The sequence below is a fragment of the Electrona antarctica genome, assembly GCF_951216825.1.
Source record: "Electrona antarctica genome assembly, chromosome: 10".
In the NCBI taxonomy this organism is placed as follows: Eukaryota; Metazoa; Chordata; class Actinopteri; order Myctophiformes; family Myctophidae; genus Electrona; species Electrona antarctica.
This window is the reverse complement of record NC_136791.1, coordinates 20790763-20814708: the sequence shown is the minus strand read 5'-3', so window position 1 is coordinate 20814708 and position 23946 is coordinate 20790763. Positions and strand designations below refer to the sequence as shown.

General features: G+C 43.3%; 2 protein-coding genes across 8 annotated transcripts in view; one reads left to right on the top strand and one right to left on the bottom strand.

Moving 5' to 3' along the window:
• The window catches only part of marchf5 (membrane-associated ring finger (C3HC4) 5), a 48755-nt gene extending 47963 nt beyond the window's left edge, over positions 1-792 (bottom strand). The window contains exon 1 of one of the 2 annotated variants that reach the window (XM_079511758.1): positions 330-792. In XM_079511758.1, coding sequence (XP_079367884.1) covers positions 330-385 — 56 coding nt within the window. In that variant the 5' untranslated portion in view covers positions 386-792. The remainder of the gene's footprint in view (positions 1-329) is intronic. The other variant, XM_079511757.1, reaches the window with a different exon arrangement.
• A 1670-nt stretch (positions 793-2462) lies between these two features.
• The window catches only part of cpeb3 (cytoplasmic polyadenylation element binding protein 3), a 58587-nt gene continuing 37103 nt past the window's right edge, over positions 2463-23946 (top strand). For 3 of the 6 annotated variants that reach the window (XM_079513184.1, XM_079513183.1, XM_079513182.1), the window contains exons 1-3: positions 2463-2534; positions 4423-5444; positions 12385-12469. In XM_079513184.1, coding sequence (XP_079369310.1) covers positions 4437-5444; positions 12385-12469 — 1093 coding nt within the window. In that variant the 5' untranslated portion in view covers positions 2463-2534; positions 4423-4436. Of the gene's footprint in view, positions 2535-4422; positions 5445-12384; positions 12539-23946 lie in introns of all 6 variants that reach the window. The other 3 variants (XM_079513181.1, XM_079513180.1, XM_079513179.1) reach the window with 1 other exon arrangement.

Here is a 23946-nt window from a genome sequence, read left to right as displayed (position 1 = left end):
GCTCTACCGTTTTTGGATTGACCTTCCTTGGACTATACCCATTCTCTTCTGTAATCTGTTAATAAAATGTTCAATCAAGCCTCAAATCCCTCATGCTGACTTAAAATGAAGTTAAAAAGCACGTTGTTATTTACATTAAAATGTCGCTTGTTTTGACCACTATTGCGTTATTGTCCCCCAGGGCCACGTAGCTGTCAGTGTCAACACAGGTGTGAGTTGTCTAAATGCCAAACATCACACAGTGTACGTTAGCTTAGCAACCTCTATGTGGCTAGCTAGCTAGCTAGCGTTAGCCAGTTGGCCAGTTCATCCAAGTTACTTCAACTCACCTGTCCAAGTTCTGCTCATGGTTCTGCTGCATGGCCACTGCATCCTCTTCCGCCATCTCCGTAGAAAAAACGCAGTCACCACTTGAAAGGAGCAATTTGAATTGTGACCAGCTATAAAGGTTCGAACAAATAAAACGTGATGTTGTCACGCCCGTTAGCTGAAGGCTGAGATTGCTCTCAACTTGGCAGTTAGCAGAGGTGCTGCTAACCGAGGCCTTTGTGTTGTTGACACGGAGCGTACAGCTGCAAGCTAGCAGCCACGTAACGACATCTATAATGAATATTTCAGTCAAGATAATAATAAGGTAAAAGAGCAACTGGTGTGTATTATTTCAAGAAGAACGAGCTCGTTTACGTCCATTAGCACTGTCATGAACACATCATAGCATCGCTTTGACCGCTTCACTTGACTCCATGACGGATGACGTAACGCGCAGAGTTGAGTAGAACGTGCTGACCGTGCTGACGTGATCAAAACAGAAGGGCCACGCGGTTCGTCCCATCGCAACATGGCATGATGGGAGATGTAGTTAGTTACACTGACCGTTATGTACCTCAGAGCCATCATACCGTAATAACATGGGAAATATTGTAGTTATAGTTACACACTCAGAGCCATCTAATAGAAGAGTTACGATAGAGGGGGCAAAAACCGGATATCACCGGAAAGATTAGCCTACAGGATGGAACCTAGGTAGGTAATTTCATCTTTACGTGTGATAACATTGTCACCCACTCTAACCAAGAAGCCATTTGCTTTGCTGAGATTACTATTAGATCCGAAGAGAATGGATTGTTCATCTGCGAACAGGAACAAGTTGCAGTCACAAGCTGATGTCATGTCATTTACATATATTAGGAAGTGTAAAGGCCCTAGTATGCTTCCTTGTGGAACGCCACAGCTCACTGGGGGGGGGGGGGGGGGGGCATTCACCTCCACCATCTGTTCTCTCCCCTCCAGGTAGGATTGCATCCAGCTCACTGATGTGCTATCGAAACCAATTGCTTTTAGCTTGTTAAGATTTAGCCTAGACCCAAAACTGAATAATATTTTGTTATCGTTGGATACGATTGTGTCCACAATTCCATGCTGTATTGATGTTGGTAGTGGTACCATTAGGAGAGATATTAAACATGCAGGAAAACGTTGATCAAAATAACAATATTCTTAACCAAATGAACCCTTACGGGTCCATTTGGTTTCATGTTACGCTCTCAAGAGTTACAGATCTATAAAGGGTCTATAGATCTGGTTACCAACTTAACTTCATTTAGCTGCATGGGGACCACCTGGAACCCCCTCAAGGACCACTGGTGGTCCCCGGACCACTGGTTGAAAACCACAGTTACACTGTGTTCCCCTAGCCTAGCCTGACTCATGGTGTGGCCAAAAATATCAAATTAAAGTCCCCAAGCTCTCTGACAGCTCTGTCCAGAACTATCATTTTAAGGCTTCTGCAACCATCATGAAGATACACATATGGCTACAGAACACTTCTTATTGCGGTAAGATGGTATTATTATTATTATTATTATTATTATTACTGATTCCCAGTCCAGAGGTCATTCTGTTTCTGGTTGGATGCAAAAATGGTAAATACATGTTACATACATGTTATACATTGACAGCCAAGTGTCAAACTGTGTGTGTGTGTGTGTGTGTGTGTGTGTGTGTGTGTGTGTGTGTGTGTGTGTGTGTGTGTGTGTGTGTGTGTGTGTGTGTGTGTGTGTGTGTGTGTGTGTGTGTGTGTGTGTGTGCGCATGCGTGTGCGTGCGTGCGTGCGTGCGTGCGTGTGTGTGCGTGTGTGTGTGTGTGTGTGTGTGTGTGTGTGTGTGTGTGTGTGTGTCGTGTGGTGGAATTGAATGAGACAAAAAAAATAATGAAAATCTCACTTTTTAACATCAGGACTGGCATATATATTTGCTACCAGGCGGTATCTAGCTATTGTACGGAATAACATTCCCCAGTGATAGGCTGATATTCGTATATAGCAACCTTATCCAGTTTTCAAGAATAGCCCTGTGACGATGCGCACGGATAAACTACAACTCCCTATCGCCTCCACTGCATCATCCTGCATGCGCCGCAGTCAATCAGCTGTTGAGGCAACTGCTGACTACCTCAGTGGCACAAGGGTAGTTTGTCATATCTCAAAACCCAGACGAGGCAAACAGAAATAGCGTCCAAAAAGGTGAACGATAAAGGTAATTTCCATTGCAGAAAAGCGACACTTGAGTGTGCGTGTGTGTGTGCATGCCGTTTTCTTGTTTGTGTGGAGGACAGGACATTATATGGATTAAAGGGATTTCAAGACAAGGCAGCTTTATGTATTCTTGATCAACGCGGAGAATATGCGCTTGGATGGTGAAAATGTGGCAATATATTTGGGAAAGGGAGTAAATACCCACTGCATTGGGGGTTATTAGACTTCTTGGTGACCTTCAATGGAAAAAAGGCAGCGCTTCGAAGAGAAAACAATTGCTATCATCTTGGAAGTGCACTCGTCGTATATAAGCCTATCCGTTAGCCATTATATATACATATATCTGCCATACGAATAGGCGTTTATTAAATAGATTATTTATTAGTAAATTATATATATGCTATTGCATGTCATTGCTTGCTGGTATAAATTGTATAGATTGCATTGCATGTTAAAGATAATAAAATTGACTTGTTCAATGCGGCGGTATAGCATTGTACATTGTAATGCCATTGTTATACAATATCTATCTCTCTCTCCCCATGCATATCGTATAGCCAATAATGAGTATAGTGTAATAAGTGTATAGTTTACTACTTTCGCATGTGCTCATGATCAATTCTACCCGTGGTATAGGATATTTATTGTAGGTTAACTACTTTAAATAGGTCTATATATAGCCTGACTGCATATGGTTCAATTAAAGTGAAATAATAACAAAACAAAACGGATGCGAATTTTAAAGCGTAGGCCAATATTTGCATGATGCCACATAACAAGGCAGGCAGGCCAACATGAAATGTCTATATCATGTAAAAGTAAAATGACCACACACACACACACACACACACACATACACACACTGACACACACTACACACACACGCAGGGTGGAGCCTTCAGTTATAGCCTACTGCTGCTGGTCTTTCTTGGATATCGAATTTCTCATAAGCACCAGGCTATATAGCCTGTATTGGTACACTGCCGTTATGCAGCTTCCATTTAGATCAATACCTCTGGCAGACAGAGTGGACGGTGGAGTGGACACACATCTATATAGTTGCACGACTTGCAAATGAATGAAGAAGCCCCTATCAATTCTTTCTCGATATAATAAAGTGGCACCGGTGCGGTGTGGCGCACCGACAAGTGCGTCACTCACATAGCCTATACTATACTGCATGTCGTCGCCAAAGAGAGAAGTGAGGCGAATTACGCCGTAGTGTCACTGTTGTCAGCTGCTGTCAGTTTGTTGTTGGAAAGGATCTGACACCTTGTGTCTTCATGCGAGGCGGGTCAAGGAAGGAGGTATAGAAAGAAGAACGCATTTAACCTTGTCGAAGGACAGCTGTTGTTGTTTTTTGTGAGGGAGGAGGATCTTTCTTGGGCAAAAAAAGAATCTTTTTTTTCTTCTTTTCTTTTTTCACATTGCTGTTCGGAGAGTTCCTCTGCGTGTGTGTGCGTGTGCGTGCGTGTGCGTGTGTGCGTGTGTGTGTGTGTGTGTGTGTGTGTGTGCGTGTGTGTGTGTGAGAGGGGAAAAAACGAGACGTGGCGAATTCATGGTGAATATTATCGGTACCGTATGCTCCGCATATATATTCATCGTGTGTATAGCCTATAGCAGCCAGCATAGAGCAGAATGAGTTAAATAGAACAGCTTGTTTATGTTTATGACATTTATGAAGCACTTTAATAGGCTGATTGATCATTACACCCCCGGCTAAATGGGTTGCCTGCCTTGCAATTATACCTGCAGTCCTTATTATAATATTAAGGATCGCTATGTTCCATGAAGTTGTCTTCGTTCGTTCAACCAACCAACCCGGGCGATATATCCTCCTACACACATAACTCAACTCCTCTCTCTCCGTTTACTTTCCTCCATTTCAGCTCAACATCAAACCATGCAGGATGATTTACTGATGGACAAAAACAAAGCCCAGCCACATCATCATCATCAGCAGGATCCGACAGACGTAGTAGACCCTCCCTCCTCCTCTACCCCGACCCCCTCATCATCATCAGAAGAAGAAGCCCCTGCTTCATCGGAGGAGAGCCTGTCGACCACCGTGACCACCAACAACTACCAGGCAGCTTCATCAGCAGCAGCAGCGCCGAGCAGCAGCAGCAACAGAGAGAAAGTGCCGATGGAGTCACCGATCCTGCCGGGTTTGAGTTTTCATCAGCCGCAGCAGGAGACCGGTGGCACCCTCTCCCCGTCGTTTGGAAGCACTTGGTCCACCGGAGGAGGAGGAGGTGGAACCACCACGACAACGAACAACGCCGTGGTGGACGATAGCTTTTTCCAAGGAATACCGTCGGTGAACGGGACGATGCTTTTCCAGAACTTCCCCCACCACCACCACCACCACGTCAACGTCAACCCCGGCGGCGTGCAGTTCGGAGGTAATTTCTCGCCCCAGTCGATCGGCTTGGCTCAGTCTCAGCAGCAGCATCAACAGCAGCAGCAGCAACAAGCCGGGCAGCAGCAGCAGCAGCAGCCCCAGCAGCAGAGGAGATCCCCTGCCGTCAGCCCGGCCAACCAACAAGGCCCCTTCCCTGCTCAGAGGAACGCTTATCAGACCATCATGAACAGCAAGGGGGGGATCTCGTCTTCTTCCACCTCGTCGTCCGCTTGGAATAACCACCAGAACGCCGCGTGGAGCACGGCCGGCTCCAACCCCTGGAGCGGCCTGCAGGCAGGAAGGGACCCCCGGGGCGGGAGAGCCGTGGTGGGCGTCGGGGGGGTGCCCTCTCCGATGAACCCCATCTCCCCCATGAAAAATAAGCCCTATTCTAGCAACATTATAGCGCCCCCGAAATTCCCGAGAGCCGGTCCCCTCACCCCCAAGTCCTGGATGGAGGACAGCGGCTTTAGGACGGACAACAGCAACAATATACTGCCTTTTCAGGTAAACCTGAATGCCTCATAATCATAAATTTAACCGTTTAATACCTATAGCTATAGCCTATTATGCCGATGTATAGGCCTACAGCTGAATTGATGTGTTGATGGCAGGCTATGTATGGTAGCCTATAGGTGCTGGCTACTAGGTAGACTAATTGTTACACTACATCGAGAAAATGTTATTTTTTTATATCCACCATATGTGTTACTAAAAACCTTAATACTTGCTGTTGACGATGTTTTCAAAATCTTACAAATGAGCAGTATAGTAACTAGCAGCATAGGACATGACCTTCAGAGCCATTTTCAAATAGGTGGATGTTTCCTTCAATCATATACATTTGACATTATTATTACTACCAGAGCAAATTAATACAAATAAACATAAAGCTTCACTCGATAAGATACACACAGACTCAGTGGACTACTTGAGCGACACGACGACACACATTTCCAAACGTGATTAAAATCTACGCCAACAGCTGTCAACCAACACACTTTGATGTGCTGTCAAGTCGATTGACCAGGAAGTAATCAATAAATATGTATTATTTTATTAGTATGCACTGTATAACGAGTGGCATATTCAAAACACACAGGCCAAGTCTTATGTTCATGTACGAGCGGTTTTGCACGGTTTATTATTATTGCATTGCATGAAACGGTTAAATTTGCTTCTCTTGATGCCAGCTCACTCTCTCTCTCTCTCTCTCGCTCTCTCTCTCGGGGGGTTTAAAAGGACACGATGCTCTGCGTTGATTGGCTTGTTCTGCAAAAGTGGGCGTCTCGCTGTCATGATACCTTTAACCGATTAATAATAATGACCATTGACCAGTCGTGGAAAATGTACTCAATGTTTAAGTAAAAAAAAAGAAAACGTTTTTCTCTACAAGAAATTGTACATGTTTCTGACTCAATAAAGCAATACAAAAAAATGTTTAAAAAGTATCAATACTGCAATGTAGATGTACTCCGTTACAAATAGAAGTACAAAATGTACTCAAGTAAAGTACAAAATAAGTATCGGCATTAAAATGTACTTAAAGTACTAAAAGTAAAAGTACTACTCATATTGCAGAATGTCCCATTTCACAAGTTCAAAATGTGTACAAAATACGCACACACACACACACACACACACACACACACACACACACACACACACACACACACACACACACACACACACACACACACATTTGTAGAAGTACAAAATGTACTCAAGTAAAGCACAAAATAAGTATCGGCATCAAAATGTACTTAAAGTACTAAAAGTAAAAGTACTACTCATATTGCAGAATGTCCCATTTCACAAGTTCAAAATGTGTACAAAATACGCACACACACACACACACACACACACACACACACACACACACACACACACACACACACACACACACACACACACACACACACACACACACACACACACACACAGTCTCCATATGATTTCACATGATCAGTCATGTGTTTAGTTATATGTTTAGTCATGGACTGTATTCCTGAAAACAAACAAACTTAAAAAAAAGTAAGCTACCGTATACTAGTTTGAAAATGTACACCCTCTTAGGTCACCGGCTTAATAAAGAGCAGTATTGTTCAACCATTTAAAAGGAAGTCCTGGACTACGGCGTGTGAGCCAAAACATGAAACTTGCAGAGAGGACAGCATGTGCCAGGGAAACGCTGCCCTAGTAGCTAGTGCAGGGTGAAATTCCAGCCAGCTTGAAGCATATACCAAGCCCCCTTTTATTTTTCCTTTTTTTCCCTTTTTTTTGTGGAGATAATGATTGTGTGTGTCAGTCTGTCTCTCCCTTTACTACTCGGTTTCCTCTGGTGAGCCTCAATCTATTTTCTCTTGACTTGGCCATCGACTCACAGAGCTAGTTATTATCACCAGGACACAAGGTCAGAGGGCCACATGTCAGGCTGTATAGAGTGGCCTATTTATTTGCTGAAGTGAAACTCAGGCAAAATAGCTGAGCTGAGCAGGCCAGAGAAATGAAGTAAACCACCCTGACAACTGGTGCCAGGTGTATATCTGCTGTGGATTCTGTAGATCCCCACCCAAGATACTTTCAAAGTCGACAGATGAACACTGCATATTTTAACTGCCATGTGCTCTCGCATGTGCTTGTGCTCGCCTGTTGTTGGCTTCTGCTTAAAGTGCCAGGAATGTGCGGAATTCAACTTAGCATGTTCATGTGAGGCTTAGAAAACAAAGTCACATGAACGTCTCGGGAGACACCCTCATTTGACATGAAGGCGGAGGCGATTGTTGTGCACACTGCGGCGATCCCTATCACTTCATATCAGATGGGATGTAGGGAGTTTAGCTAGCTGAGTGACAGACAGGTTCTGCAGTCAAATGTAGTCCGATGGTTATGCAAAATGGCAGGAGCGCTGTCAAGGTTGAAGGCGTAAAAAGTATAATTTGCATTTTCAATGTGTCAGGAGTAACGTGCGTTTTTATGATTGCTTGTCTAATTTATTTTTTTAATTAACTTTTTGCATTGGATACGCTCTCTACACTAATACACACCCCTGTGAAATCTACATACATGTGACAAATTACGCTGTCGTTCTTAATTGAACAAAATATGCACTTTGCCAAGATGTTTTTTCTTTTAGCTGAGGCTGAAGCACACAAACTGATTATAGCTGTTCATAAACGAGAGCTTGTTTCTTCACTGCTGCTTACACTTTTAAACCAATGCTCAATTTTCACAGGCAATATTTAACAGATCAATCCAGGGTCGACTGCACTAACCTAAATATGACTTGCCCCTTGACTTACCCCTCTTGACTAAAAAAATTGAACAAATCAAACGCATTAAGCCTGCTCTCAATCATGTGCCTTTTCTCCTAAAATGCATTATCATTTTACGGGTCATAACGAAAGAGGAATTAAAGCACAGGCAGGCAGCCTTCAAGACGGGCTGATCTCAACCTGCAGTCCACATGCTGTGCCTCCTACATATGTGGTGTATTAACAACAGTCAAATGTGTAACAAGAAGGGGGCTGCATGGTTTATGGTGGGTACATAACGTGGTCGTCCTCAGGTGATTTCACCATGAGTGAGCCATCATCTCCCACCCTCCGACTGCGTTTATGCATGTGTGTCTGACAGGAGATGAGGGGGGGAGAATGAAAAGCTCAGCGTTTTAAGTGTTTGCCATTTGTACCAAGTGGGCAGATTTTTATCTATGCCGCACTGCCGGGTCCAGAGTGGGGGAATAACACTTTTGAATGCTCAGCCGAATGCACAACAATAGCCCTGGTGTGCAAACAATGTGGCCCCGACGAGGGCAATGGACACAGGACACAGCTGCCAAGGCTAGCACCTAGCTCTGGCTCTCATTGTCAGGCATGCCAGCTATACTTTCTCACAGTATTTACCTTTGGCCCAAATTACATTCTTTATTCATTCATTTGTCTACACTAGAGTTCCAAATATTTAATCAAAACCGTGAATATAATATAGCGGCGACATTGCATTGACTTTCTGTATCGACCCCTGGGTTCAAATGGACCTGTCTTGGCATCACAGAACCAGGAAATTGGTTGAGAGTGGTTCTGTAAATTACAGATTCAATTTCAAACGCATACCAAATGGAACTCAACCCTATAGGAACTTGTCACATTGAACCCCTTAGCACCCCTTCACAACCCAACTTAAAAAAAGAAGGGGAAAAAACAGTTGCATTGAAGAATTGGGCTCCAGGCAGCCAGCAAATGGAATACATTTAAGACTGTGTGTGTGTGTGTGTGTGTGTGTGTGTGTGTGTGTGTGTGTGTGTGTGTGTGTGTGTGTGTGTGTGTGTGTGTGTGTGTGTGTGTGTGGTTACTAGAAGTGAAGTGGTAAGGTGTTCCATATTACAATTGACAAGTTCCAAATAACGCTGACCACCACAATATTGACCGTTATCCTCCACATGCCTGATTTTGTGGTATGAATCTACAAGAAAAATAAAATCCAGTTCATTGAATGCAAGTGACATTTTGTCAAAAAAACAAGAGATGTCCCAGATGCTCACCCAATTTTTACTGAAATCATTGTCATCCCCCTGCAAGGCTGACACAGAACTAATCTAATTTAGCAAAGCTTGACTAATGTCTACTTTCAAGCTCCTAATTTGTATTGGCCTAGATTGGTTGAGGTTAGAGTGGCAGTTTGTTCCCGTCTGCTTAGCTGATGTAAGGGTGCTGTTGGTACACGCAGTGTGCTGGCTACACTGATCTGCCCTTGAGCAAGGTAACGGTAACCAACCAGAATTTCAACAACTAACGTTAAACGTACTGCATGTAATGCATATATTTTCCCATGGATGAAATTGATAAGGATCTTTTTCTTTAGGCATAATGGGGTTTGTATGAATGTCGTCTGTTGGTGATAACAAAAGTATGATTACTATATGATCTACCCAGTATGATCTACCCAGATCCCACTTTTTCCGTTATTTGCAAGCCTGTGATTTTGTTTGTAGCAAATGTTAAAAAGGGTATTGAAAAACAAAGAAAAGGTCCCGCACACTGTCCACTGTCAGACACTTGCCAAAATGTTGCTCTTTATTAGGTCGACGTTTCGGTCGATTAGACCTTCATCAGGACAGACGATTGCCCTACGCACCTGTCACTAGCCTTCTGAGGTGTGCATCGGCCTTTTGCTAAAAAAAAGTTTGTAGCAAATGTACCAGCTTCCCGACCTTTCCACTTAATTCCCCGTAGACATACTCATAGCATCAGCTCAGCTCCTGTTACACTTAAGGGAAAGATAGCTTTACTCTATACCTCACTATTTGATCTTCATTTACCCTCAACCACTGCTTATAAAACTCTTTGGGCCCAAGGCCTGGAGGAGGATAATCTCTGACGCAACCTGGGAAGCCATTATGGGTCGTGTTCATACTTCATATACTGTATGTGCGGTACATGTAAAAAGAAAACATCCACCAGGAGTGTACTGGACCACGGTCAGGTTAGCTAGGATTTATACCAACATGCGATAGATGCCACCAGGCTCCAGCTAATCCTTTTCATAATTATGTTTTTGACCTGTCCTTCCCCTACAGTCTTATTGGACTGTTTGGACATCTATATTTGACACTATTTCAGATGTGTTACGGTTGCCCATAGATCCATCCCCTATTATTTATTAATATATAATATTTAATATTTGGCATTCTTCCTGAGACCATTTCTCCGCATAAATATCAATCAGACTTTGTTGCTTTTGCGACTCTTCTGACAAGACATCTTATTCTGACGCACTGGAGGAAAAACAAAACATATCCACCCTCACATTCCCGCAGGATCTCTGAGATATGCTATATGTTTAAAAATTGGAAGAAAATAAATACACATGCGTGGTTCTATCTAAAAAAAAAAGCATGGAAGCCTTTTCTGTCACACGTTGACAATCTTGCACTTGTGCCCCCAACTGAACCCGATTGAGTCTGTAACCTACGTACAATATATGACAGTAGTCACTCTGTTGTGTAATAACCCATTGGTGCATGCCTACTTACCACCTCACTGATATGGAAGATTGCTTTCTAGAGTAGACCATGCCTATCTTAACTAAATGTGTTTAGACCGTGGACTGTTCTGTATCCTAATTTTATTGGAGTCAAGAGTTCAGTTACATTCTGTATTTATTTTCTCGTTTCATTTTCTCATTGCATTATTGTTTTGATCGAGTGTTTGATCGAGTTCAGCAGCAGGGAGCGAAAATGGGACAGTTCCTCTGACACATTTAATCCTCCCAGTGAAACCTGGATGAAAAGAAGCGGCTGGTGATGTCGCATCATGTATTGGAGGAGATACGTGGCTGTCTGCACTAGGGCTGCACGATATGGACCACATATCTGTATATCTCTGTATTTATGCCAAATATTGCAATATCGATACGATATACGATATTACCGTTAAAATGTCATATTCTATATCTTAAGTGATGCAACATTGAAAACGTATTATTAAAAAAATAACTGCAAAATAACAACAAGACAATATCACTCACGATATATCAACGATATATCGCGATACCGATGCCTTTTTGCGATACTGATATTGCGCATGTTCATACCTCGATAACGATATATTGTGCAGCCTGGGGCCTCATTCACACGTACCAAACACCAATCAAGCAAATGTTTGGTCGTTTTTTTGGGCCACCACAATGCTTTTCCAATGGGAGTCACATGGTTTGATCAAACATTTGTGTTTGATTGCTGATTGCTGGTGGTGTTCTGCCCCTCCCCCTCATCAAACAAAAATGTTTGGTCAAACCATGTGACTCCCATTGGAAAAGCATTGTGGTGGCCCAAAAAAACAACCACATTTGCTTGATTGGTGTTTGGTACGTGTGAATGAGGCCTTAGTCTACACCCTCCCCAAGTCCAACAAGTCAGGGTTGTCAATGACAGGGACTATATATAGGTCTACACATGAGGGGAATTGGCAATCACTTTAATGGGGCTCATTAAAAATCACATTCGTGTGAAGTGAGGGGCGACCACTGTGGTTGCCACATGACGTAACATGGGGTCATTAAAAGTCTATAGACTTGATTCTGTATGATTCTTGGGATAGTTTTGCCGTTTATTACAGAACATGTATTTGGTTATACTATAACTCCTGTATAAACCACAGTATACCTCAAAGGTGCCAAAGAAGTGCCAGCTGCCAACAAGGGAGCTGGCACTTCTTTGGCACCTTTGAGGTATACTGTGGTTTGTGACCATTATATAAATGCCATAATACGTGAGATGGGTGTTCTGTGCTGTGATTATGGGTGTGACAGATATTTATCTAAGCCACCCACTCACCAAAGAACCCATAATCACGGTTAAAGAACACCTTCTCAGGTATGTTTTGCGCCATCTATTCATCACCAGAATAACTCAATCCGCTTTCTGTTTCTTCTTGTTGTGTTGCAGGACCGGAATCGGCCCTTTGATGCATTTAGCTTGCACTCTTTGGAGAATTCCTTAATGGATATGATAAGGACTGACCACGACAAAGGTAAACTACACCCTGTCGGTGGCCCACCAATGACAATCGCTGATATTATATGGAGGAATCATTTTGCAGGTTAGGAATATTATTTATATGTCCACACTTATTTGGGTTGTTATGGCTTCATGGGTGCATCATCTCTTGGTACTTTTGCTCTATTTGCCCCCTCTAGCACCAATACAGTATGGATCACAATTCTATGCAACGTAAAATCAGTAATTAACCTTGGCCTTACCTGCAAAATCTTTTATAATGTTACTGGGCGTGCGTGCGTGCGTGCGTGCGTGCGTGCGTGCACTAGTCTAGTGTGATTTTAATTGTCAACTTGCATGTATTTACCTCTGTAATTTCTCTCTTGCCTTCTGCTAAATTGAAGTGAAGTGCTGTGATAATGACATGTCTTGTTGTTTATATTAACTGGACCAGTATGATGTTATGAATGCTGAGTGATTATTGTCTGCTGTATTGCATTTCAATATACTACCCATTTAGGACGGGAACCCTTTTTGGGGGTTTTACCTGTCAAGACGGGAACCCCTTTTTGGATTAGTAGCTATGTACAGTATAGCAAAATACGTTTTTCAGAAATCTTTTTAGAAGGATTTCTTTTAGAATCAGCCTCAGTCCTAAATGGGTTAAAACGAATGCAATGACAACATACTGATGTAACCCTACCCCAGTAGTGGTACAATTTATCCCTAAACTAGTCCTGGTCATCTGTGTGTGTGTGTGTGTGTGTGTGTGTGTGTGTGTGTGTGTGTGTGTGTGTGTGTGTGTGTGTGTGTGTGTGTGTGTGTGTGTGTGTGTGTGTGTGTGTGTGTGTGTGACTTATAGCATGTTACGTAGACCGCACTAGAATTGCATTGTATGTAGTCATAGCACTTTATAGTACATACTACATAATTATGTAATAGTATAGTATATATAGTTTTATTAGATACTCCACTGGTACGTTCTTAGCTTACGCATATTTCATGTATGTGATGTATGCCATGCTTTTTGTTATTGCTTAATGTAAATTGCTCTGGATTAAGAGCGTCTGCTAAATGCCTAAATTGTAGGTGTGTGTGTGTGTGTGTGTGTGTGTGTGTGTGTGTGTGTGTGTGTGTGTGTGTGTGTGTGTGTGGGGACTGGCAAGCACAGATGTAGCACCTTTTGAATCCTTATTTGTAAGCTGTACTCGAGGACAATGGAGGGTTTCAGCAATGATGAGTAATGGAAATCTTTCTTCACACCACTTTTCGAGGCCATCCAGTCAGTGTATGTCGGACCTCTTAAGCTAATATTTTGCCCATATAGGTCACGTGCCTGTTGTAAAAATGTTGGATCCAGTTGGCCAAAACGCACCCCTGTCAGGTCGGCTGTTGTTTTTACAGTCACTCAACAATGGAAAGGCTGGGTTTAGGGAGAAGCAGCCAAGGGGGGTATAGAATGAACAGAGCCCTGTTGCTTTCTCATGCGTAGGGTCTGTTTTTCCAGTCGTGTGTACAGAGGGCATTGTTTTAAACAGAAAAAAAGGTCATTCTAGTCAGGCCCAAAGAGGGGCCTGACCAGACCAGTGAAACCTTTGCCATTGGGTTGTAGAGTGGCGGATAGAGGAAGGAAAAGGTGTAGATAACAAAAGAGGGATGGTGAAAAGGTGGGAAAAGGGGCTGGCTTGGGTCTACATTCCTACCTAGCCCCTCCTCAGTGGGGCGGCAGTGGCACAGGGGTAGAGTGGCCAGTAGATCGGCTGGATGGCAACAGTCCGATCCCAGGCTCCCCCACAGTCAGTGTCAAACTGTCCTTGAGCAAGACACTGACTGAACCCCTAATTGCTCCTGATGTGCAGGTTGGTGCCTTGCATGGTTTCCTCTGCCATCGGTGTATGGATGTGTGCGTGAATATACTCATCATGTAAAGTCTTCTACTGAAATTTCCTTTCAGTATTTTTTTTCATGTATTTTTTATTGATAAAAAGACAAAGACAAAAATACAAAAACCAAAAAAACCAAAAGCAAGGGACAAAAAAAGGAAACAAAACAAAAACAAGGCTGTATTTTTCACATTACAGGATACATTCATTGAAATCCTCATACATTATCCATAGGCTGAAAGAAGAGATTCCACTTTTCCCACTTTTTATAGAACTTATCCTCTTGTAGTCTAAGTATGAATGTTAATTTTTCCATGACATACAGTTCCTCAGTAATGTCCATCCAATGTTCTTTCGTTGGTGGGTCCTGTTGGTACCAGCGTTGTGTGATCGCTTTCTTACTTGTTGCTAAGAGGATCTTAATTAAAGTATCAGTAAAGTATTTATCGATTGAGCATGCCACAGCCCAGGTTCCACTCTGCTCTCCAGTCAGTCCTAGAAGTCAATCAGCTTACCTTGGGCCTGGCCTTCATTCCAGTCCTTGGTTTTTCCTATGCCCAGCTTTTGTCTGTGTGTACCACGGAAATGATTTGATTGGCTGAGCACAGAATGTGATGTATCATGTGTGATCATGTGTGATTTTTGCCAATGACGTTTTGCCATAAGATAATTACCTCTTGTCATTTCCAGGTGGCCTCCCATAGTAACCAACTGGACTAGCAGGCAAAGCAATGCATGTTCCCCAAACAAATGAGCCCTGCCCACCAATGTTCCATCACAGACATTTCTTGCATACTTCTCATTGTGACCAGAATAGTTGTTCTTCCTCGAGTGTTTTACGAGTTCTTCCTTGTTTGTGCTTTTTTCCGCTCTCTTACTTGTTTGTATTGTTGTGTGCAGACTTGCGAATGGCTCATCCCTCAGTCTTGGTTCAGACAGGGAGATGGGCAGGGATCTTCTTTAGATTCAATTTGTTTTCCTCGGTTTGTTTAGGCTTTAAGGAGGAGTTGGTTGAAAGTGTGTTGATGGTGTGGGTATGCGTTGTGTGACCAGACTTGAGAATTGCTGGGGTCCCTCAGGCTTGGTTCAGACAAGACAGATGGGCAGGGATCTTTAAGATTCAACTTGTTTTCCTCTGTTTATTTAGGGAGTAGTTGGTTGAAACTTGAACGTGTGGGTATGTGGTGGTGGGGGGTGTGACACTTAATTTTCGCAATCCTCTCCTAAATACTCATTAATCCAGTCGGAATGGTATGCCCAGGGAACCGCTGCGTTGTTTTGCAGGGGGGCAGAGGGGGTGGAGGGGGGCTCAGTATCCTAAACAAACAGGCTCTTTCTGCTGTGCCAAACACTGGGAGTGCACGGAGTCTCTGAACTGGGTCAGCTGAGCTCACGTGTGTAGACTGACTGTTAGCACCCACCCATTCCCACCTCGTGCGCACACATGTACACACACACACACACGTGTGCATGCAGGCATGCACATGCGTAAAGGACATGCGTGTGCAATGCAATGCACACACACGCACACGCGCGCACACACACACACACACACACACACACACACACACACACACACACACACACACACACACACACACACACACACACACACACACACACACACACACACACACACACACACACACACACACACACACACACACACACACACACACACACAAACACACACACAAACACACACACGGCACATATACAAATAGTTTCTGACATGCAAATCAACTGTGACATGTCGTACAAAGAGCTTTCATCTAACACTCTTGTCAGGCTGTCACAGGTTCCTTGCCAAGTGTTTTCTCAGCTTTTATAGCAGCCAAACAGTCACTGCTCTGTTTCATCACCGCACAACCACTTCCTTACATGCGGCAGTCTCTTGACGGTGACATTAAATCACCAGGACCCTCAAAGGGTGAAGATTAGGTCCCCGCGTTAAGGACTCCATGGTTGAACTCACCCCAACCTTTCGTCCTTATAGTCTTATTTTCACAGTTCCACATGTGCACCGTCCGTCCGTCATCTGGTCTGTCACACATGATCTCCCCCAATCGTCCATTACACATTCCATTGCATTGTCTCTTTATCTGTAAAACGGGTATTTATCACGGTTGAAACTTCATTTTTAGAATTTTGGGCTTTTTTGCCTCTATTGATATACAGTAGCTTGACAGGAAACAGGGAGAGAGATGGGGGGGAAGACACACAGCAAAGATCATCGGGATCGGGACTCGAACCCGCAACACACTGTCATGCTGGGTTACCAGCCAAGGTGCCTGGACCCAGGCCAATTAACTTGATTTTTAATCACCTGAAATTGAGCAGTACAGTTTCCTGTAAGCTGCAACAACTGTTCTAAGAAAGCTAATGTCTCCTCAATTCTCATGGCAGGTTTAAGCTGTGAAGTCGGTGGTCGACGGACAGCAAGTGGTGATGGTATTTGCCTTTGGGCTTGTTGACAGGAACATCGGTCAGTGGATTAAAGTTGACGAGCACGCTTTTTTATCAGGTGGAAAACTTGAAATGCCAGCACTGCACATGTCAGAGGCAGATTAGACAAGGGTGGTTAAACCTTAGAAGTCTAGGTTGCGATCATTTCTCTAGAATCTCTCAAAAACCAAACCATTGGCTGGGTGTAAAATAAAATAAATTGTCTTTTAAAATCATAACCCCAAGTTAAGTTTGGGGATATGCATTAATTAACATCTACAGTAAGATTATGGTTGTGATGACGAGAGCACGGATTAAAGCTCTCAGTCGCCAAGGACTGATTTCAGTCATGTGGATTCCATAGAAGCCAGCCTGTCTTCTATGGAAGCATGTTGGCCAATGAAAATATCTGATTTACATGCGCGCAGCCGTTCACTTCCTTGTTTACCGCCCTGACAAAACTGTCTATTCTCTCTGAATCTATACGTCGCTCTGCATGGTTTTGATCAGAACGGTGATGTTCTGTCCACATCTCTGACTTAACCAAGCATCTCGTTTGGAATATTAACGCTTCTAAAGAGAGATCAGATGTGACGATGTAATAATGGAAAATTATGCCTCCCGGTTTGGGGGGGAAATGGAAGGCGGGTCTTTTCAGAGTAAAATCTGCCTCATCTGCTGGGCACTCTAGCGCCTTTATTTTGAAAAAATCCGGCGCAATTTAGTGTAAAGATTAGAGCATTTGAAGTGGTCAAACTCACAATATGTTCAGAAGCGTCTTCCATAAAATCTTACTAGTCTGGGATATTTCATATAAAAGCAAAGGCTAGCCTCAGTCTGTGATTTCTTCACCTGGTTGGCAGTACAGTATATGTATGTAGGCTAGTACAGCAGGAGCAATATTACTAAAACATCATAATGTTACGTCTTGTGTGTGTTAAAACACATTCCGTATAAATAACATGTCACGCAGACTGCCGGTGTTTACAGTTAACTTTGAAGTGTCAACGCGTTGTAATTCTACCTCCTTATGATGAAAATCCGCTTGAAAATAGTCCCATGATTTGCTATTGAGCCGACACATAAGCCACTTCCGCGATCCCACTCACAGACAAAGAGCAAAGCGGGCTAAGATAGTCTATACCCCTTCGTTCACTTTGAATTGGACTCAGTTTCCCAGAAGCCCTTGCAAGCAATCGAAAACACCCAACCTATTTTCTGTTGACTGATATTGTCCTTCTAATACGTGAGGGGGGCGTGGTTTTTCATTTACTGTTTTCATTTATTTAAAAAAGTTATTTTTTCATTTTCTGAGCGGCACTGGAGGAGGTTCTTTTCCAAAATAATTATTAAAAATGACTGAAAACAGTAAATGAAAAAACACGGCCCCTCACCTATTTGGATGGTACCAGTCAACAGAAAAAAGGTTGGGTGTTTTCGATGAATCTATCATGGTTAAAATTGAGTTTGAGTTTGTATAGGAAGTGGGCGGGGCAGATACAATGAATATCAAATATCTAATAACTGAATCAAGTAACTTGAAAACTGTCTGGGGTGTTCATGACATACGCCTGAGTAGACAATAAAATGACCAAAAGTTTTTTTTTAAAGTGAAATATCCCTTGAATTGGTGAGGAAACAATGCTAGTGTGTGGTTTCACAAATCGTACATTAGGACTTGGTCATACAAACATTTTCAGTCATGAGATTTGATTTTGCTTTCATCCATGTGAGAGTCATGTGAAACGTTTGTCTGACAAAGTTGAGTCTGGCCAGACAGAAACAGGAACAACACTGCATGTTTGGAGGAGGAGGAGGAGGAGGAGGAGGAGGAGAGACAAAGGTCAGTGTAGACCGTAGACTCTTTGCTTGTGCCCAGGGTCAGAAAGTGGCCAAGGTGGCTTGACTTGGAGGTGAAAGGTCAATCCCCCAAAAAAACAGCCGGTTGTGCTTGAGGGTGCCTGACTCTGAGACTCTGACCCACTGGACTTGACCTCTGTGACCTGTAGACACGTGCCTGTTGTTAACGACTCCTGAGGTGATCATCAACAGCCCAAAGATGCCCGGTCTGTACTTTAAACAGTTACTAATGACTTGGAAAAGATAAGGCTGTGTGTTTGTTGGCAGTGTGAAAGGTTAAATCACACCCTGCTAAGGTGAAGAGACTGTTTGTTATGGTGGTAAAACTAGGACTCCTGATCCATGTCCAGCTCAAAAGAACAAGTCGGGACTTGTTTTGTCACTGAAAAAAAAACACAGTTTGTCAGCCAAGATATGTTATTCATAACATAACAGCCCTGTTGGGGTTCAGGCTATATTGAAATTTGAAAATAAAAGCCTTTAAAATGTATGACGATAGCAGATTCTTTTAGCTATATTTATTATTACCAGCCCACAGTGCGTGGTCAATCCACTTTGGCCTCATTTCTCTTACAGTATAAAAATGTGTCAACCTACTAATATTTGAGTGTGTTCTGGCTCTTGACGGGTCAGCACTGGGAGTGTGTCCTGTTTATCCTAAGGTCCGGTGGCAAATACAGACACAGAGATTACCAAATACCCCAAAACTTTGCATCTATTAAATCATTCTGCAGTACAATGAAAGGCAGTATACTCAGTGATACAGATTAGCCTCAGACTGGCATAATTTTATTGACTACACGGAGGTATTCTCCTGAAATGAATAAGAACAGCAAATGAATATGAATACAAAATACCAGCCTGATATTTCACGAGTCAACTGCGTTGATTCGCTCCACAGCAGGCTGTGTGAGGGCGCCCTAGGAAGCAGTTGGTCAACTGGAGAATTCTGCCGTTCTTATCTCTTACCATTCGTTATATCAAAGCAGCGTTGGCATTTGACCTTGTGTTACAAGTCGCTGCAGTACACTTTTATAAGTAATGGTACTTACTTAAAAGGGTCTATTTTATCCCAACACTCTGCACGACCATTCAATTCTATTGAGTTTGCGTTAGTTTTTAATATAATTGTTACATGTCTGCCAGATATGAACTTTGGCTCACATACTGTCATAAATAATGTCATCCTGGGCTGGGCTCTTAGGCAGAGCTTGTGACGAATTAGAAGTAGGCCACACAGAAAGATAGGAACACAACAAGGCTATTCCCCTGACCAGGTTCTGTAATAAACTGCTCTGCCCTGCCTGTCTCACTCAGTATTAATGCACTGGGCTTGTGAAAACACACTGCTCCTCTTGTGGGTGTACGGTATCTTATTGCTACAGCAGTGTTGATAATTGAAGTTTTTTGAGCGGTGCACACTGCTCCAATGACTCGCTTCGTGTGTCCCTATGTCCGTACAGTATGTAGCGTTTGGAGTAGGAACAACTGCAGACCTGCTGTGGCACTGTTTTTAGTATTGAATTTTCTTTTTTAAATTTCTTACAAAAAAAACTATATATATAACTTTTTTTCGCCCCCCGTTACACCCAGAGGTCGTCAATTCTAGTAAGCCAATGTTAACTGTGCTCGACTCCAAAGTCACCGCTCACTTCATATTATGGTGTGATTTTTACAGTAGCAGCCAGCTAGAGTGTGACATTCTGGGGTTGGAATTGGCTTTGTCTGCAGGGATAACATTTCCAAACCTCTCCGCTGGCACGCCTGCCCTCCTCTCATAATCGAGGCTGCTTTTTTCTTCTTCCACCTCCACAGTACAGTTTTGGGGCAGCTTTAATACTGTATGTGCTGTAATGTGGAACATAGGGAGAGAAACGTGGCCTGGGCAGAGTCATGGAGAGCTCCCTCCAGGTGTGAAGCCTTCCTTCATCCATGATCGGGAGATCTAGTAAAAGTTTAACCACTTCATGCTTTAACTCTGATGAAATGTGCACTCCTCTTTCCCATCATCATGTATCTTAGAATTGCATTATGTGGTGTATTTAAGCACTAATGCATATGATAGAGGCCATGTTATATTGCCACAGGTGGTGTTGGAACAACGTGAATCGCCACAATTTATACCCACAGTATAAGTAAGGGATAATGTCTGGCTAGGTGGTCATTGTTGGGAGATAATTCACTCCGCTTCGCGTCGGTGGTTAATCACACTGAAGGTGAATTATCTTCCAACAATGACCACCTAGCCAGACATTATCCCGCTTATTACACGGCTAGTTCACAAATTAATAAACTGACACAAAAGTGACAACAAAACTAAAGTATTTCCTTGATTACGGTAATGAAAGTATTCCAAGTTGGCCCCGCAGAGGCAATTAACGAGTCGCCTCGGAAACAAGGAAGTGAGCGTTGATCAAATGGAATCACATTTCGGGTAGAGCATCGTCCATTTCTCGCTTCAAATGTTTTCAAAAACATTCTTGAAAGCATGTTGTTTAGTTAAATGACATTGTGTGTTAGTTCACATGGCTGTCATGTTGGGTACAGCATAAAGTCCAAGCAGTGCAGCAGCTGCAGCCAGGTGCTCCGAGCCTTTGATTACACAGTGGTCTGTTATAGAGCGGAGCGGTCATTATCCAGAAATAACACACCGCTGAATTTGGCGATTGACCAATCAGAATGAAGCATTCAACCAAGCTGTGTAATAATATAATATATTATATATATTATATATTATAATATATAGTCATTAGCAACAAAAGTGGGTTGTTGGTATGATGACGGAGGGGAACTTAAGTGCATTCCAGTGGATAGTCCAGTTCGACCATGCTTTAGTATTCTCTTAAACATACATTATTGCACAATGTTGGTCATCTTTTAAACTAGCCATTTGAAAAAGAAAATCATTTTGAATTATTTGAAGTGAAAACATTTGCTGGAGTAGAGCTACTCAGTGTGGCAAGAAGGTCAAGACAACATTCAGTATCATTTTGTTTAGTTACTTCCCACCCAATAAAAAAACATATAATTCTATATAATTTAATCCCTCGCCTAGACCTTTTGCAGCCTCCTAAAAGGGCATCTTGGCTCTCCAGTTTAAGCGAGCATGGCTTCAGGTTACAGTATATGTTGAGAAAAGGCAGGCCTCTCCATCCACCAGTCTCCACCACCATATAAAACCAGATTTTATTGTGCAGTGGTCACATTGAGACCATTTGCCAGTCTGCAAACGATCAGACGCGCCGTGAACGCAGACACTGAGGGAAAGTGAATGGCATGTCTTCTCTGGAGGCCAAGCCTCCACAGTGATCACAGAGAAGGTTTAGAATAGCCTCCTCGGCAGCCTCCAGTTGAGGAAATGTCACTATAGAGAAAAGCAGCAGAAGCAAAGCACGCCACCCTGCCTGGCCCCACAGGCCAGGCCACACTGCTGAACCCTGGAGGGAAGCAGATGGCACAAGCCCCACAGCTATATCTGAAGAGCTATTTTAAGGCTGCTGCTTTCGGGATGGCAACTGTCTCCCTCCGTCACTAAGGGCTGATTTAGATGCAAAGACAATCGCAGGACCACAGCTATTTACATGATAGTGGTGTGTTGCTTCCGTTAATTCCCCCCCAGCCCCCCCCTTCTTAGATCTTGAACCCTATTCATTATATGGGTAGCTTGTTTAGCCCTGCCGGAGACAGAGCTCTTAGGGATAAGTATGTCTGTATGTCCATCCAACACTTTACTCCAAAACAAGATAACTGGCCTAGCGGTCCGGGAACCTAGGCTGCAGCGTGTCACGGGTTCGACTCCCGATCCCGACGAGCTTCCCCCCCCATCTCTCTACCCCCCCCGCCCCTTGTACTGTCAGCTTACTGTAAATATCAAATAAAAAGGCAGAAAAAGCCCCAAAAATATCAAAACAAGGTAACAGTCTGGATTACCATGATATGTTCTCTTTACATTCATGAATTTGGTGAGTCCATGGCCTTTCCTAGCACCATGCTAAGGCCAAAATGTCCATACAAGCTTCAAAATATAATGGCTGCATTGCCATAAAATCAGCTGAGAGTATTCATGCCGCCGGGAAAAATAACTGTATGTTACTCCTTAAGTGAATATGCAATAAACCAGTTTGGTGCCGTTTGGAGTAAGCATTAGCATGGCCTTTATGGGTTGTTAGTGGGCTAGCCCCTAGACTCTCTTAGTCTTGTTTCTTATAAGATTATTCTAGAACACAAATCTTGTGAATAGGGTATAAGGTTTGAGCCCTGGCCTGTACCCTATGCTCATAGTTATCTGTAATGTGAGAAACAAAGCTCACATTAATATGGTTGCATTAGTTATATGGCCATCTGGATCAAGAATTCACTAAAAGACTGTACAATATTTGTTAGACACATTGTCCAATAATAAGTAATACGTTTGTGAGGATTTTCTACTGAAGTAGTTGAGTGAGTAATTCTGGTGGAGAAAAGCTGGCTTGGATGAGGATGAAAATTGGGAGGTGGGTGAGAAACAAGAACAAATGATTGGATCCAGCAATTTCCACCGCGTCAATAAATTCTCAGTTAGCACTCCTACAGGACACGGGGGAACTGGTGGTTTCTACAGAGTCAAGCTATTCTGGCCTGGCCTGGCCTGACCCAATAAAGGACTCGGTCAACTCATAACGGCCATCTGGGAACAACAGAGAGAGATACTAGGCTACAGGGTGACACTGAAACATTGTCACGTGTGTGTGTGTGTGTGTGTGTGTGTGTGTGTGTGTGTGTGTGTGTGTGTGTGTGTGTGTGTGTGTGTGTGTGTGTGTGTGTGTGTGTGTGTGTGTGTGTGTGTGTGTGTGTGTGTGTGTGTGTGTGTGTGTGTGTGTGTGTGTGTGTGTGTGTGTGTGTGTGTGTGTACGCACCTCTGTTGGCTCTGTATATTTGTGTACAGCCCTTGCTTGCGTTGCGTCTATCTCTCTACCCCTAAGCCCCACTGTTCCCTGGATTATTGCTGGCTGAGAGGAATGAGGAAATCAACATCTGTTGAGCTGTAGAGCCCCAGCCCCCCCCCCCCCCCCCCCCCCCCTCTTCTAACCGCTAGTTCCACTGTTGTTTGTATGAGAGGAGGATCGAGGCCCCCTCCCGCGTCAGCAATCTGTCTAGTTTTGAAATTTTTGTCATGTCATGTTCTTAGTTTGCAGCTTGCCACACACATGCACACACGCACGCACGCACACACACGCACACACGCACACACACCAAAAAAAAGAACAGCCTCCTTGTCTCTCCCAGTTACAGTTGATGCTATATATAGGCATACAACACAGCAGTGTGGTAACTAAGACATGGT